At 35.0% G+C, this 19,051-nt stretch overlaps 1 protein-coding gene across 1 annotated transcript in view; it reads left to right on the plus strand.

Annotated features, from left to right (window-relative positions):
• Window positions 1-15,162: 15,162 nt before the first annotated feature.
• Window positions 15,163-19,051, plus strand: part of fam135b (family with sequence similarity 135 member B) — a 38,079-nt gene continuing 34,190 nt past the window's right edge. The window contains exons 1-2 of the mRNA XM_066715847.1: window positions 15,163-15,255; window positions 18,810-18,889. Coding sequence (XP_066571944.1) covers window positions 15,179-15,255; window positions 18,810-18,889 — 157 coding nt within the window. The 5' untranslated portion in view covers window positions 15,163-15,178. The remainder of the gene's footprint in view (window positions 15,256-18,809; window positions 18,890-19,051) is intronic.

Here is a 19,051-nt window from a genome sequence, read left to right on the forward strand (position 1 = left end):
ACTTATATTTTCTGTACTTTAAGTCCAGCTAAACAAGAAAAAAGTACATTTCAAATTAAAGTATGTTGTACGTGTACAAAAAAAAAATGTTATCAATACTATTTCATTGTATTTTATGGATCATGTGTGTTGCACTAATCTGGGTGAAAGCAGGCCAATGTGTGATGTGAGGCAAATACCCTACATTTTGGGTTTTGACTCGTTATATCATTCTTCTATTGCCGAGTGACATGCTCATTTTCTGTGAGTGCTCCATTTGATAGCTTTGTGAATTTAAAGAATGTTTTACTGCAGTGTTTTCTTCTATATAGCCCAAAGCATTCTATTGTAGAATCAGCAATCTGTTTTAAGTGAATTTCAAATAGATATCAACCTTTGAAGTGTCAGAAACAACACGAGACCATTGAGCTTTGAAGTGAGGCACCTGTTCTAAAGAACAAACAAAACACGTTGATGCCATTATTATCTTAGGTAGTTTTGAAGTAGAAACACCAAAGGTTAGAAACAGAGGTGATGCAACTGTGGCACTGAAAGAAGATGTCTACTGCTGGGATCAATGTACATTCACCATTCATCTTTTCTTTTTCATTTTTTCTTCTTCTTTATTTTAGTCCAACATTGGCATTTTCTGATATCCCTGAGATAATGTCCAAGCTATATTTAACTTGATACTATTTCCAAAGGTCTGTCATCCCTAATCCAGATTAAAAGTCCATACATCGTGAAGATGGAAGGAGCAGTTGTTTTGTAGTTGGTGGTTCTTCGTGGGCTACTGAATAAAAGCATCTGCCAAGAAATAATAATAATAATAATAATAATAATAATAATAATAATAATAATAATAATAATAATAATACTATCTCTCTCTGTATTATCTGGCTCCACCAGCTCTCGTTCGCTAGGACTGTACATCCCCCCCCGGTCAACATTCTGCTAGTCCCCCCCGCTCGACAATCCGCTAGCAGCCCCCGACCCCCGGTCAACAATTCAGTAACACACCGCCATGCCTACGCAATTTTTTTATTTATTTTTTTAACTGAATCCATATACAGTCGACTAAACTTGGGACATTTAACTCTTGGGAGGTGTGAAGTTGTGTTGCTCCCAGTGCCTCTAAATACTTTACAGACATACCAACCCCCAACATTGTGCGTACAGTTTACCTCTGAATAGATAGAAGCCACAGTGAATAGTCCATCCTGTATCTAGGACATGTCAAATCTAAGTTGAAAGATTACTTTGCTACTGTATAGTGCATTGTGTGATTGATGGTACAGTAAACTGACCATTCCGTCTGTGCTTAAGCAGTATATAATCAACCTTCCTACTCATAGTTGGAGAGCCACAGGCAAGCATGTGTAAATGGCTGATGTGACAGGACAAATTGTATTTGAAAGGTGTTTTCAGTTCCCTTTTCAGTTTAATATGCTTAACATTTTTAAATTATATAAAGAGAGCTGGTAGTCTCCAAAATAATTTGAAATCAAGCAACAAGCTTAAAGTGCAATTTCTGGATTCAATCAAAATGCTTTGACAGACCTTAATGCAGTCCTTATTTACTCAGTAAAGATGTAGAGTGTTTGAAGTATTGAATATAGTAAGGAAGATGAAGGTTGATTATAATTTAACTTTGCTCTGTCATATTAAAATTAGCATCCCAAAAAAACAGTCCACACAGTTCTTCTGTTCCAGTACTTGCATTATATTTTGCAGCAGTGTCTGTATAATTCCAGAGACCAAGATACAAGAAAAAAATGTATTTTTGTCTGCTTTATTCTGTGTTTTGTAGTTGTATTATCCTTATGGTAAAGCTGATCTTTTTTATATGACAGGGTTTCATATTTATGGATCTCAGTCACTTGTTCCACTGAAAAAGCTAAGCAATAAAACTGTCAATCATTAAATGGTACAAAAGAATTCCAGTGCTATTGCACAAAAATTCGACATTTGTCAAATCTGAACTATCCTTAAACTGTTTGTGTGTGGGAGGAAGAGCCAGGACCCATGGAATTACCTTCAAGTAGCTTTCATTTATGAAGCACTCTCAGCAGGGCAAGACGTAAAAGGGACAATATCAGATACAGTGACATTTAATGGATATTGATTGATTTGTTTTTATAGTAACAGTATTGAAATGTAGTTACTAACGATGTAAGGATTATGTACAGCACAATCAGATTTGTTACATGTTGACCAATTATTTTCAGGGTTTTGGGAGTATACTGTATGTAGAGCTTGAGGCATTTCCTCAATATGTGAATTCCACACATCAGTGCAAGAGAGCTTTTGCTGGCTTTTAAATGAACATATAAATGTACAACATATAGTTATCAAGTTTAAAGACAGATTGCTACGAAGAACTAAAGAAATATAATTCAGAATGAAATACATTTTAAGTCAATTGCTGAAATTCAAAGACACAAAGGCAAATGCAAGTTCTGTCAATTTCTGAATAAATTGTATGCATGTATATATTTACAACTTTAAACAATGTATTCTATAATACACTTGTATTGCAGCACAATGAATACATAGTCCAATGGGGCCATATGGAAACCCCCCTTTCTTTCTGTTGTATTGAGTGTCCATGCACAACACTTACATTTCAGAAAGTGTAATCTTTTTGATCATAGTTGCTTAATGTGTATTTATGCTTGAAAATGGTATTGAGAAAGGTAGAGGTTAGTTACAGGCCATTACAAAGTGAAACCAAGAAATAGGCAAATGTTAATTTGCAGCCACAGAATGAGAAACGTGATTATTATTAGAAAAAACATTATTATTATTTTAATGCATTTAAACTAATTTCCTAGATTTATTTATTTAAATTGTTACTATCAGTTTGTGTTTCTGAAATACAATTGAAACAATGGTTTATTGCAAGAATAAACCACAAATGATTTGATTCCCCATCATCTTTTTTCATGCTTAACCATGATGGCAACCTCTCAGCAGAATGACTAGGTACTTGTACTTCAATGATATGCATCATTTTATGTTTCATTTTAGAATGTAATCAGCTTCATGGCCCAGTATGAGAATAGATCGACTAGTCATTCACTCAAGCGTGTTTCTTATTGCTTTAAGTCTGGCACAGTCTTCCATGATCAAGCAATATACCCATAAATAAATAGGTTTATCTTAAAATCAATAATTGCATTGATAAAGCAGTTCTAACGTCAACCATCTCAAGTGGCTGTGCACTACAGAAATACAGTACAACTTGAAATCCGTCTTAAAAACAATACATAATTCATGTCGTATGACAGTATCCAACCAAAACCCAAACAAACAATAAATCACCATTGATTAAAAGTCAAGATGAAAAAATGGGTCATTATCCAAATTCGGGTCTGAATGCGGTAGCTAAATGAACTGAGGCCCGGCTCTGGGGTTAAGACAGAGAGGCTCTCTTCCTCACAGCTTACAACTTACAATTTGGAATGTACAGCCAAGCAGCATCAGTTGATGCACAACAAACAACAGGAGAATAAGAGGACAATAATTCAGTGAAGAATAATGGTGCAATTCCATTCACAGCTTTGTAAATGAACAGCGGCATCTTAAAATCAACTCTAAATCTGATAGATGGGATTGTTAGCTATGTGCTTTAAACTCAGGTTGCACAGTCCTAAATATACTGAAGTCGGTCAATTGATATATTAGCTATAGCAGCTCAAAGGACATTGCAATAGTGAATTCTGTCAGTAAGCCATGGATCATTTTCTTACTACCAGGCTATGTAAAACCACCAATGGGCATAAACTGTTACAGAGCAGTGTTAATAATATCAATTAGCTTCCTGAGGTGCTAGGCATGTTGTGATCTATATGATATAAGAAGCAGCTACTAAATAAATAAATAAATAATAACAATTGTAAGTAATCCAGTTTCTAATAATGTACTTAACTCCTCACAATAAACAAAATGATTTATGGAGGGGTTGTCTGTTTCTCTTGTTCCATGTTTAAGTTAATTTGTCTGTAGGACTTGACTTCACATTATGAATATTTGTTGAACCAGCAGTTTTGATTATTTTTCAAATGATGAAAAGGCATTTTCATCTAAGGTAACTTATCACATGAACAGGTTAAATTTTACACTGTAAACTTTCAACAATCCTTCAAGATTTATATTAGGGTGCAACAGATATAGCGTAGCACCGATATTATCGTCCGATATTGGCCTTTTCAGAAATATCCGTATCGGCACATATTCCACTGATAATGCACCACCGATTTATTTTCTCAAACTATTGGCTAAATATTTTTTTCCAAATTACCAGACTTCAGACTTTAAAACCCTGATAACCAATAAAAAGTGTTTTGAAAGCTATGCTGCATTTGAGTATCCATGGTTAAGATTGTTTATTTTCGTCATCACTGAAGATTACCGTATATTATGGCATTGAGGCGCATTTATAATGAAACGTGAATTAAATCGCTTTTCAAAATTCACAATAGCAATTAAAATAAAGAAAAACAGTAAATGTTCATTGAAGATATTGACTTGGATATCAGCAAACAAGAACTCTCCAAATAACAAGCAAGCTCAGATCACAGTAAAACATCTAAAGAAAATTAGTGAAAATCGCATCTCTCAGACAATGTTGGATAAAAGTGAAGGTATACTATTTAAAATCCTACATCATGTTTTGGCTGTGATTCGTATTGCAATACGTTTTACATACATAAAATAAGTTTTAAATTTTAAATACGTTGAATAAGTTACACTTTCAAGGGTATTTTTAAGTATTATTTTTTTAAACAAATGCATCGGCAGTATGGGACATGGACTTGCGAACCTGATGCGTGTAAAATGCAAATATAAGCTAGATCAGCACTTAATACTCCTGTTATTTGCTTGAATGTATAGAGTATGCACATTTTTGTATTTGTGTGTGAAATTGCTTTGTGCTTTGTTCTAATGTATAGAACATGCATATTTGTATTGTTTTCCTTTATTCCACTTATTTTAACTTATTTAATTTATTTTTATAATGTTTGATTTGTGGTTGTTATTTATGATGAAAATTTATTTTTTTAATTATACAAAATGTAAAAACAAAATGGACACTGCGCAATTATCCGTATTTGACCCAAAAAACCTGTATCAGTCGAGCTCTAATTTATATAACGTAGATTATTCATAAGACAGCATTAAGTGCTACATGCTATAATGCATAGACAATTAAATAATAAAAAAATAAAAAATAAACAAAAAGAATCAGGATTCCTACAGAAAGACTGTATTGTAAGGATCTGCTGGTAAGGTACTATGCAACTTAATATTTAAGGCAGCAGCGGAAATCAAACCTGGATCATGTGGTCCCAAGGAAGACCCGAGGTCTGCATAGCTTAAACAGCTGGGGCTTTATCAGCTCAGCGACAGTCATGCCACAGCATATTAGTCAGCTGCTGTGGAGTTTGTTACAAATACATTTCATATTGTTGCATAGATGTGCACTACATCCAGGCTTCTGCAGGATATGCATTCTATCTACAAATCTGACAGGACAGTACTTACAGAGATATATGTGAGTGTGTGTGTATACTGTATATATTTTTATATTTGTACAACTACACTCCAAAATCTTAGTAATAAAATACTAACCGGCCAAAAACAAAACATGATAGCTGTGGAATCATTATTTTTAAAATATGTGGTTTAAATGAAATCACAAGCAAACTTGAACTTGCTTATATAAGGGAGGAATACATTAAATACCTAGTTTGCAGTAGTATAGTAGCACTATTGTAATGTATGTTTTCAGAATAAGTATTCAATGGCAATATTTGCTAAAGGACACTCAAGTTCTATAGGTATGATTTAGGAACTTGTTTGCTCTTGTAACAAATAAATACTTGAAATCGTGGTTCATGCAGTTATTTCAGTCCACCTGTATTAATAGGTTATAAATATAGGCTACCGCAGAATATAAATGAGCGGGATGGTTGAGCACACTCTAGGTTGCAGGACATTTAATGAAAAAGCATTAAAAGCCCAAGCATTCTTTTATGGCTCAAATGTAATGATTTATTTTACAAAGTTATTAATTTCCTTCAGACGCAACAAGTAATGTTACATATTAATTGGCATACTGTTGTACTGTACAATCGGCCTATTCTTTTCTAATAAATTCATTTATCTATATATCTATATATATCTATATATATCTATACATCTCTATATATATATATATATATATATATATATATATATATATATATATATATACACTCACCTAAAGGATTATTAGGAACACCTGTTCAATTTCTCATTAATGCAATTATCTAACCAACCAATCACATGGCAGTTGCTTCAATGCATTTAGGGGTGTGGTCCTGGTCAAGACAATCTCCTGAACTCCAAACTGAATGTCTGAATGGGAAAGAAAGGTGATTTAAGCAATTTTGAGCGTGGCATGGTTGTTGGTGCCAGACGGGCCGGTCTGAGTATTTCACAATCTGCTCAGTTACTGGGATTTTCACGCACAACCATTTCTAGGGTTTACAAAGAATGGTGTGAAAAGGGAAAAACATCCAGTATGCGGCAGTCCTGTGGGCGAAAATGCCTTGTTGATGCTAGAGGTCAGAGGAGAATGGGTCGACTGATTCAAGCTGATAGAAGAGCAACTTTGAGAGAACATGGATCCAACATGCCTTGTTACCACTGTGCAGGCTGGTGGTGGTGGTGTAATGGTGTGGGGGATGTTTTCTTGGCACACTTTAGGCCCCTTAGTGCCAATTGGGCATCGTTTAAATGCCACGGCCTACCTGAGCATTGTTTCTGACCATGTCCATCCCTTTATGACCACCATGTACCCATCCTCTGATGGCTACTTCCAGCAGGATAATGCACCATGTCACAAAGGTCCAATCATTTCAAATTGGTTTCTTGAACATGACAATGAGTTCACTGTACTAAACTGGCCCCCACAGTCACCAGATCTCAACCCAATAGAGCATCTTTGGGATGTGGTGGAACGGGAGCTTCGTGCCCTGGATGTGCATCCCACAAATCTCCATCAACTGCAAGATGCTATCCTATCAATATGGGCCAACATTTCTAAAGAATGCTTTCAGCACCTTGTTGAATCAATGCCACGTAGAATTAAGGCAGTTCTGAAGGCGAAAGGGGGTCAAACACAGTATTAGTATGGTGTTCCTAATAATCCTTTAGGTGAGTGTATATATATATGTATATATACAGTGAGGGAAAAAAGTATTTGATCCCCTGCTGATTTTATACGTTTGCCCACTGACAAAGAAATGATCAGTCTATAATTTTAATGGTAGGTGTATTTTAACAGTGAGAGACAGAATAACAACAACAAAATCCAGAAAAACGCATTTCAAAAAAGTTATAAATTGATTTGCATGTTAATGAGGGAAATAAGTATTTGACCCCTTCAACTTAGTACTTGGTAGCAAAACCCTTGTTGGCAATCACAGAGGTCAGACGTTTCTTGTAGTTGGCCACCAGGTTTGCACACATCTCAGGAGGGATTTTGTCCCACTCCTCTTTGCAGATCCTCTCCAAGTCATTAAGGTTTCAAGGCTGACGTTTGGCAACTCGAACCTTCAGCTCCCTCCACAGATTTTCTATGGGATTAGGGTCTGGAGACTGGCTAGGCAGCATCTACAGAATAATTTGAAATGTCCTTAAATATAAATTGTCCTAAAAAAAACAAGGAAGAATACTTTCTGCGGAAGAAAGCCTTGTGTAGACACCATAGACTGCACCTGTGGACAGCACTTTAAACAGGAAAAGGTGAAAGCACTAAAAAACAGGTCAGGGCTAAAGAGCTTTGCCCTGAGCTAATCCTGTTAATAGCTTTGAATTCGATTGCATTAAATCTGGTGTAAAAAATGGAAATAGTAAAGTTGCAGGTATACAAGTAGTTATACTACAATTACATCTCTGTTCTTTATGGAAACAAATTAAACTTATTGCAATTTTGCAAACCTCTCAAAATAATGAGTGGTCTAAAATATCAACCAATCCATTTTTTAATTGTATTCCTAGCATACAGCCTGATTTTGAATAAGTCAGTGTCTTTGTTTGTCTGTACTTTCTTTCACATTCTGAAGCTTGGTGCTGGATTATTAATACAAATGCAGGTGCTGCAGAAGTAGGTAGACAGACTGCCCACGGAATTATAGAACTCTTCCAATACACGAAACTTCCATTTTATTATTGTTTCTTAAGGAGGAGGCGGACTTTATATAAGTTTCCAATCACCTCTGGGAGTCAGTGATGTAATGTGATTCATTCTGTAAGCAAGTAAAAAGTGCTCAGGCTGAGATGTTGATTGCATATTTATAAATTATGCAAAACTGATCTTCAGATATATACATTCTTAACAGACTACCTTATCCAGGGTCACTTACAATTCACATTAGAACCTAGTTTTTCTTTATATACATTTTTTTAAACAAAATCTGATAGTTTATTCCATGAAATTTCATGGAAAAGTGGCAATTAGACCTTTAAATGAATTCTTAGTGAGTGGACGGTCATTACATAATTAGATATGTATTCACAATAAATGTCACCCACATGAGTAATGGTTCAGTGTCAATACAGCATGATCTTCTGCATTTTAATATTGTAATGCTGCTTTTCACAGATGGCTTATCTTGATCCAAGATGCTATTGAGGATTCACAGGGTGTATTTTGCCTGGCTATTAAGTCTTTAATGTGAGATTGTTAAGCAGAAGTTAAACATGGCACTCCAACAGATTTAGTCATATTTTGTAAATATTGAATGGCAGGTAGGTTATCATAATACAGGCTAAAATGAGAGGTCTATTATCTGCCAGACACATTTCCTAGTACAACTGTGTGTGCTACTTTGCTCTGTAAATATATAGTTATGGATTCAACTTGTTAGCTTTCTTATGCTCTTATATTTGCATAGGCTAGGGGTTCAGCAAAGGTCTACTTATCTACTGTGCTCTTCCCTGCAAGGTCAGTCACAAAAAATATACATGTAATTTCTGTGAAGGTCATAATATTGACAGGTGCATGTGGCATCTGCAGGAAACACTTCTGCTGGTTGAGCAAGTTTGTGATGATGACATGCAGTTGATGACATGATAACTTTACAAGGTCTGAAATGTCTATCATATTTAAAATATTATTTGTACCAATGAACTGCCATTTCTTTCCTTCTAGGATTTAGTCCCTTTTACACCTCTACCAAAAGATTTAGTTTTTTTACATTTTACTGCAACACATAGGCCTACCTTATGGGACTTGCTTCTTATGACTCATTTATTTAGGGCCATTTTTGAAATGTATGTTTTGAGTGTCTTTTTGTTTGCTGTGTTTTGCTGTTTGTCTCCCACCTAAATTAAGCACGCCAAGACATGGATGCATTCATATTTACTGGCCATTACTCAATTCCTCAGTTTATAATTACCCGGTTTTATTTTTTAGATAATTTACCAAGGTCGAGACACATTGACAAAATAATCCTTGGGGGGATTAATTAGAATGTTATGGTGTGTGGTTCCTTATCATATTTCAGTGTACCTTAAAGAAATTCTGAATTGACATAATAGGAAAGGTGGACCAGTAATCACCTGGCATATGAGTCATTTTTACAGTCTGTACCCAGTATGTGTGATCTGCATGGGGCAGAATACTGATGCATTGAAGCTTAGACTAGTATCCTAATGACATGCTCAGGCAGTGAAAATTTTCTGGCTGATTAGACTTTTTCCTTGAGAAAAAGCTAAAAATAGCCCAAATCAAGGCAGAAGGTATGGTTTATTACAATGCTAATTGTGATGAAACACAACAGTGGCAAATAATTACTACATGTAGAGGACAGCTATATCAGGGAAAGACTTGGTTTGACTGTGATTGCCAGACATGTAGACATCCAGACAGGTTAAAATTAAAGGGAAAAACAACAAAGTGTCTCAGTGCCATGTTGGGCACCACGAGCCGCCAGTGCTCTTGGCACAGATTCTGCGAGTCTCTGGACTCTACTGGAGGGATGGAACGCCATTCTTCCAAAAGATATTCCCTCATTTGGGGTTTTGATGATGGTGGTGGAGAGTGCTTTCACCATAGGATAAAGGTGATCACTCAGAATAACTTTGTAATGATTTGCAGTGACCTTTCCCTCTAAGGGACAAGTGGACCCAAACCATGTCAGAAAAACCCCCACAGCATAACAGAGCCTCCAGACCCCCTCACTGTAGGGGTCCAGAAGTCAGGCCTGTCCCATTCTCTTAGTGTCGCCACACATACACTCGCCCACTTGTCTAGAATATGGTGAAGGACGACTCATCTGACCAGATCACTTTTTTCCACATCTCTGTAGACCAGTGCCTATGGTTTTTGCACCACTGAACTGTCAAATGTGCATTTGTCTTTGTAATGAAAAGTTTCTGCACTGCAGCCCTACTATAATATCCTCTCTGTGTTGTTCTCGACAGAGTTCTGACACAGTCTTGTCACGTCCTGCATTGACATTCACAGTAACCTGGGAAAGAGCTGCTCTTCTGTTTGTCCTTACATATCACAGGAATGCACGAGCATCGCAGTCATCGAATGTGTGCTTTCTACCACAATTTCCAACCCTATTTACTGATGTCTTTCCCATAGATATAAATGCAGATATAACTTTAGTCAATGTTCCTATTGAAACACCAGCCAGTTGGGCATCTTTGTGACTGAAGCTCCTGCCATTCGTGCCCCAATAATGACCCCTCTTTCAAAGTCACTTAGATCCTTTCCTCTTGCCATCTTGATCCAAAATCGAGGTCAACTGGGCCTGTTCAGCATTTTAATACATGCCACAGAGCATGATAGGATGTTAATTGCTTAATTGTATCATGCAATACACCTGTTTTGAGGCATGTGCATTCGTTATGTTCCTCCACTCATTTATTCAGGTTTTTCTATTAATGTTTCACCCGTCTGTATATAACTGAGCTGAAGATAATGATAAATGTGTCTACTATAATTTAATCACAATGTCAACTATTTGGCTATTGTGATATCTTTACATATCATCCTTTTATCTGTGATACACCTATTTTCCATATAAACAAATCATTTATCAGTCACTTCAGTCCTGTATATGTTAGGCTTCAAGTATATTGATACCTTTGTTGAATACATGTTGACTTGTACATGTACAAATACAAAACAAATGGAATGTATGGGACTGTATTTCTATCAATACTATGTATATCAGTATTATATCTGTCAAAAATACGTACATATGGTTCTAAATACATGAAAGGGGGGGCTTCATGCAGCTTTTTGATAGGTTGATCAGGAGGCATGTTTCAACATTCCCCCATACAGAACCTTGTGCCTGTTGACTACTACAGTTTTCAACTGCATTGAGGTTTGGAGATCCGAAACCATTTATTTTGGCATGCCTTAACTATTGGCTTTTGTAAAGTCCATTTATAAGCAAGCTTGAGTTTCTTGCAGCACATTTTTGTCATATATATCCTGGTATATTTTGGGAATCCATCTGTCCCTCAATTTAAAGTGTAAAACACATCATGGAAGCAAAGTATGGGAACAGTGGATTACTAGATAAAACTCTATGAAACAAAGTATAAACTGTCTTGCATTATACTTGAATGGGTCCTTCCATCTAAGTCCTCATTGGAAAATATGACATATTTAATTTAGAAATTACATTTTCTAAATGAGAGCTTAACCTTTCGTCTAGAAGTTAGTCTTATCTGAACTAAACCAAATGTATGCATTTCTAATGTATTAATTTAGCATTTTAAATTTGGTAAAGGGCTAACCTTGACATTTATTGTTGGCCTAAAGAATGAGTCATCACTGATACAGTCTCAGTATTGGAATGCCAGGAAAAAAACAATCAACTGTACACCATTACATCTTATTAGTTAACAATGAGTCATCTGACCTCGATATTCTGTGTATTAAGGTAACAAAGCTATAAAGCTTGGCTTCTTTTCATGCTTGGGACACTGAGATAAATACAATAAAGTGAGATAAAGTGGCAAGAGGTATAATAGCCATTAGCTTTGCCCCCCAGTGATGTTGTAAGGATTGTATATCCATAGCATGATTTTTGATTAGAGTTAATTGAAAACACAGTAAATATATGTTTTCTTTTTATTTGATAATGTATCATACATTGATATCCAAATTGCTCATTGGGGTTTCATTAATGAGGTATGTACACAAATAGATACATAGCACTTCATACAACCTGATTGTACACTTAAAATAACAGTTCAACCCCAAGATCTTCATTAGATTAAGTTAAAACCAAATTTTCAGTCACGTCTAAGATTTTCAGTCAAATTAGCAGAATTGAGAACATGCCAGATACACTGTCAGTCACTTTCCCTTCTAACAATGACTCTAATTACTCAGTAATAGAAATCAATTGAGCGAATCAGAAGTTTACACATTCCTTAACTCACTTCATGCAAATGGAATCATCAAAAAAAAAATGCGTATTGTATCAGAAAAGACACTGATCATTGATATATAATTATAGCTTAATGAATAGTATTTATTTTATATTATTAAATAATGAATGGAATAACATTGTTCCACATTAAGATTGTGAATACCTTCAGTCATTATTATTATTATTATTATTTTGCAAATACCTTTATTCAAGATGACTTACATAGTTTAACAAACACTAATAAACTGTGTGCTACATACTACTAGGGTAACATCATTATACAAATTCATATATACAATACAGTGAATACAAATAAGGTATTACATTATAGAGAGTTGTATAACTACAACTGTATAGATTAATATTAAGATAGATAGAGGGCTGGAGAGATAGGAAGGATAAAAAACTGAAATCTCCAAGAAGTTGTCAAGGAAACGCTGAATGGTGTTATTGCAGTTGAATCAAACTAGCTAATACAGGAGGCTAGACCTTTGGAAATACACTTCCTGGATTCCACATACATTTTTTAAACATACATAAAATGTATATACAAAGGTATTTTGTACAATTAAATATGAAAATACTTATATACCATGTTGTCACAAATTATACATATAACAGGCTGTAGATTTCCCATAGAAGCACTTCAAAAACATTCCCCATTATAGGTACATTAATTAAAGTACCTTGGTGTTTGTACTTTTAATCTGTTTAATTTATTGTATTAAAACTAGACCTATAGATCTCATACTTGTATTTATTGTTACCCACTGTGCTTTTTCTCGAAATGTAAATCAATCAAAACTTTAGATGTTCTATAAAAAAGAACAGCGACCAAATACAGCATCTTATAAAATCCAGATTAATATCTTATGAAATTTTAAACACACATTTCTCAGTGTGTGTCCTGTGTTGGAAGCAAAAACTATATCATGACAGCTTCGAATCAGCCAGAGTAGCTATAGGGGTCATTACGCCATGAAGTGCTTGAACTTCTTCATCATGAGCCGAATCTTCAGGGCATTCTCCTACTCTTCAGTGCCTCGAAAATACTACACATACAATGAAGTGTCAAGGCAGTGGTGTCAAGAGGATTACTGTTTTGAGTCTGATCAGCACCACTTGTAGTGACAGACTGGCAGGGCGTCTGTAGTGGCAGCTTTGTCAATATGCACTCTGGAATACCAAAATATTCTTGCAGTGTGCATGGAAAAGCCAAAGTGCTGCATGACCATAGCATAAATACATTCAAAGAGCAGCATGCTTTCATCCAATGTCATGATCCAAATCTAAATTCTAAAATTCTAAAATAAAGTTAGGAAATGTACTAGGCACCCATGCCATGCATTGTGTAAAGACTGAAAGGTTTGGTAGGAAATCGATTATATATATAACTTTGCTAGGTTTCATTTTAAGGCACATCAGTTCAACATGCTAGGTTCCATTAATGATCATGAATTACAATATGTATGAGTAATTCCATTTGGGTTTTGCTTTTTTCATAGTTTTGTAGAGTCAGGGGGCTACACCTCCTGAGTAGTACTATGTGCAGTGTTATAGGGCGTTATTAGTCTTGTTGGGGACTAATTCGTCTTGTATATCAGCGTAGGAATAACAGTATGCAACAGGAGTGCTAGGGCACATGGCATTGTAATTGTGGGCGGGTACCTGCTAAATTAAGTCATGTGTCACGTAGGTTGAATGTGGGGATAGGTGACTACCGATTGGACCTGCATGGTAGTCATGCATAGCAGGGGATATATATAGAAGGAGCCATAAGAGAGAAGAGCTACCCCTTGGTCTTTATCCCTCAGACTGTGACACGCCACATGGGCGAAATTATGCCTCCCTTGTATTGAGTTATTACTGTGCCAGTCTTTCCTCAACATCATTACAGTATTTTCAGGAAGTTATCAATTAAACAAAAAAGGATTGGCCTGTTAATTCTGACATTGTATCTGAACTAATTAGAAGTAATCTTATTGCTTGTACTTATCTTCAGATTATAACTGTATTGTAAAATGAAGCTCTCTTCAGGAAGTGAATGTATATCTACAATTAGATTGGAAAACAGAAAAATCTAATTACAGATTTCTTATTAAGAGCTCTGCAAGGCATTTCCATATCTGTGTGCTTGAATATCTCGAAGCCTGTGAAAATGTAATAACACATGAATAATCTATGTGTTTACTTTTAACATCATTATTACAGTTCAGGTCCAGTTTTAGAATGTAATCAATAGCAAACTCATCACCATTTTTCTTGTTCGTAACTGGAATTCTATTATTCAGCTTAAGCAAGTTTCAAAAGCAAAGCTTTACAGTTTATTAGCTATTAGTCACTCCAGTATTTGGCTACAGTTGCTTCATATACATTAAAATACTAGTTTTGTCACTCAAGGGTTTGCATACTATTGTATCTCTGCAGATCAAACAATCTCTTTGGCCAATAAGACATTCTGTTTGCTTCCATGATACATTTTTTTCCCAACTCGCAAAATGTATTAAATGGATACAACTGCATGGATGTAATTTTGGATATGACAAAAAAAGAGGGCATCCAGACAATGCAGACAGTCTGGATTTGAAATCTGAAAGGTATTTTAATGTAGTGGGTTTCCTTATTTCAGTCTGTGTGGATCATACATTCAAATAAATCCAAGGTCTGACCATATCTATGTCACATATGCACTGAACACATTTCCCCCCCTTCCATTTTTTTAAGGTGATGAGCTGGAATAGATCATGTCTGAAGTACAGGGAACCGTGGAGTTTTCTGTGGAGTTACACAAGTTTCACAATGTGGATCTTTTTCAGAGAGGGTAAGCAATGATGTCCTTTGTTTGTACTTCTGTTAGAAGAAAATGTTAACATTTTTAAATGTTTTTTAAAAAATACAAATAAAAATGACAGTGTAACAGGAAAAACTGTGGTGTTATCCCAACAATGTATGATAGGTAAACATGGTAGACACATGGTACAATGATAAACTTAAAAAAGGGTACATTCTGATGATGATCTCTCTTATTCATTCACCCTCCCCTGCATTTTATATTCCCCTTCTACCTGATTAATTACTGTAATCCATTACTCTCTGAAAACAAATTAAAGTTAATTTCATTGCATGTATAATAAAACCTGACAGTGTCAATCCTCTGATTTGTGGCCTGAAATATAACCACTGAAATACGAGCTTTGCACAGATGGGAAGGTGAAGAGAGCTTTCTCCTATATCTAATTTTCCTGATTGTCTTCAGTTATTAAATTATCTCCAAAGCACATTCACTGTATTCAGTTGGTGCTGTATTATGTTTGCGGTCTTCTGTGGGGTTGAGTGGTGCTCTGCCTCTCTTTATTAGCCTGCAACACAGAATATATATTTGCTACAAATATGCAGCAAGTAAATGTTCCTAAACCTATTAATATGTACAGGCTTGAAGTATACGGTTACAACAGTAAAATTAGATTTCCTATTAAATGACTCGACCAACGAGAATAACTTGTGTGTGATAGCTTACCATTTCTCTGGCACCCCAGTGCAAATAGCAAATGACTTATGTAATTAATTTTCAACTAAGCCAGTTTAAACCCTTAACATTATTAGTTAACTTATTGCCATGGAAATTTTTAATATAAATAGAAACAAACAAATACATTGATGAATAGAAATTCCAACATAAAGAAAAAGATATGTCTAAATTAAAAAATATATATCCTCAAAAGCCAATTCCAAATGACACAACTAAATAGTTTTTGTCATATTTGAATATTTACTTGTATAATTTAATTAACTGGACTGAGCTGAGACATGAACCTAATCATTAGGGTAACACTTCAAATAAATGCAACAACCTGAACAAAAATAATTTCGGAACCACGCCAGTATAGAACTCTATCTCATGAACAAATTAGTTAAATTCCTTTTCACAAGTCTGGAGCCAAAATTGTAATACTTTTTTTTTTCATGAACAATGTAATTCACTAAGTTGCAAAGTCTAGAAATCGCTCCCTATGAAAGTGTTTATCTTACAAAACATCTCAGAATTGAATCTGTATTTTCTAAAGAAATCAACATATACAAGTTTATTCTGTATCCAGAAATAAAATCAAACATCTGCTGACTGAGCTTCTGACCTCCTGGGACCAAATGCATGTATTTGCTGACTCATCAGCAGGAGTCAATACAGTCAGATTGAGTTGAAGGTGATAATGAAGAAAAAAAGTGGTGACATAATCAATCAAATGGGTCAATAAAGAAAACAGTGCACTCCTGTAAATAACTATGATAGACCCGCATTATTTTTATTTTGTTTTCCTCTAGTTGCATTTGAAAACCTTCATCCCTTATGTTAACCCGACAATCATGACAAAGCCTACATTTATGGATACTCAACTCTTTGATTTCTGTACTGCAAAGCTTTTATTCTGACTTTGTAGGAATTTAATACTATTTATACATTTAACAAATTCTCTAACTAGCCATGACTCAAGTCAAAGAAGAGACATATCTCACCATGTGCACTGTGTTGATTGTATAAGTGCAAACATAGGTGATTTTAGAAGCATTTTTGTTTTAATGTTTTCTCTTTCTTTGGAGCTTTGAATCCATGGGCCATAACAGGGCTGTTTATACCTCCAGAGCACAGTAGTCATATAATCAATTGGCTACTCTACCACCCATGAAACAAGGAAAACAAACAAGATTCCTAAAGAGAATGCCTTGCGGTGTAGTTGTAGAATATATTAATATTACATCTACCAAAAAACATTAAATCCAATGTTTCAAACCATTGTGTCTTCCTTAAATGTCTAAAAGGAGATTTTGACAGCATATTATTGAGAGAAAATGTATAAAGAAAGCAATATCAGTGCAGAGGCCTGTAAAACACACTCACAGCCACAAAATGTGCATTGTAAATAACATGAAACATTTACAATCCATGTATAGCTTAAATATCAGTAAGCTTTTAACATCACAGATGTGTGGTTACATTAATACTCATTTACTCAGAGACCAATGCACTGACATTTTGAAAATGTACATATTCTCTTACATGTAAGATGTACATATGTATGTGTGCAGCAGTTATTCTGTCGGTTGGGACCAAATGCTTCTCTGTAATTTCTGACTTGTTAATACATCTTTTAGTCATGATATGAGAACAGTGTTAAAGACGGAGCAGTTATAAAACAAACAAACAAATATACAAACTCTATAAAAAAGATATAGTGCAAAGGTATTTTGTTAAAATATAATGTCTCTCCACGGAGATAGAGATTAAGAACTGGCATCTGGCGTGTGGCTCATTGAAATGCCAGATTTACTGAGATTTGATTTTCTAGACGCAAAGGCTAAACCTTGCCCTGAATAATCTCCTTTGGTGATGGCACTAATAGATTTGTTTTTGCTCGCAAACATGTTGTGGCTTTAGAAAGCTGATGACAAATAATCTTTGGCAGCTATTTTAATAGGAACGTGAACCAAACCATTGGATATGGGAAGAGTTTCTCCATATTTAATAAAAATTTAATATCAACCTTACTTTATAAGACATCATATACAATTAAAATGAATGTTGAAGTTGGGTGAACTAAAGCACTGATTAAATCTACATTTAGTTAAACCAGGAAATGGTGATAAGAGCATTGCAAGCCTTTTAGCTTTTCTTAATGGATGCTGAGTCAGATGTACCAGTTCTGTTGCTTTTTAGTTAAATTACATTTTGATTTATGTCTTGGCCAAAGAGATAACTATTTAAAACGCACAGTATTGATGTAGCATTTCAACATGCCAATATTAGTTCCAAAGTATTTGATAGTCATCATTTTTGCTAAGAGATATGTATGGAAATCACAGGACGATGAATAATCAATTAGATGTGTATAATAAAATAATCTAGAGAAACAGTTGACAGTGGATCCCCAAGAAAAATATGGGTGGTCATTCGTAGGTTGAGACCTCAAGACAGAACAAACCAAATATCCATATATGTGATAAGTTGGAAGAATCAATTCATATTCATGCAATGCTGATAACTATGCAAGTTTAACAAATTATTTTGACTACTGAATAATCAATAATAGTTAATGAGTAAATATGATGCCGCTTTGTCATTTGGTAAAATTCCACCTTACCCCTTCTGTGACCTTGTGGGTAACTCACAGAAAAAACATATCAAACACATATCAAACACATTTTGAAAGTTCTGAAAACATGGAGAATAATATGTTATGATTATTGTTTTGTCTCAGTGTGACTAATATACATGCATATTTCACATAATATGAAATTCATGTAATGGTCAAGATATGATCGTATCTTCTTTTATATATGAACTTAATTCCATTGTAATGATATTTTGTTCTGTTTCCATAGGTTCTATCAAGTTCGAGCTGGTTTGAAAATATCGTCTCGCATTCCTCACAGATTGATAGCAACGACACCAGGAAACACAGGTGAATGTAATATAACATCCTCTTGTGCACACTGAAATGCCAGAAGATTGCAGACAACATTTGCCTGCTTTTTTCCTGTTGCACCCCATTCACACTGGCTTTGAATGCCGAAAAAATTCTGGCAAGGATCCATTCTCACAAAAAACAGATTGCCGGCAAAAG

This window comes from Amia ocellicauda, chromosome 10 (assembly GCF_036373705.1).
Source record: "Amia ocellicauda isolate fAmiCal2 chromosome 10, fAmiCal2.hap1, whole genome shotgun sequence".
Taxonomy (NCBI): Eukaryota; Metazoa; Chordata; class Actinopteri; order Amiiformes; family Amiidae; genus Amia; species Amia ocellicauda.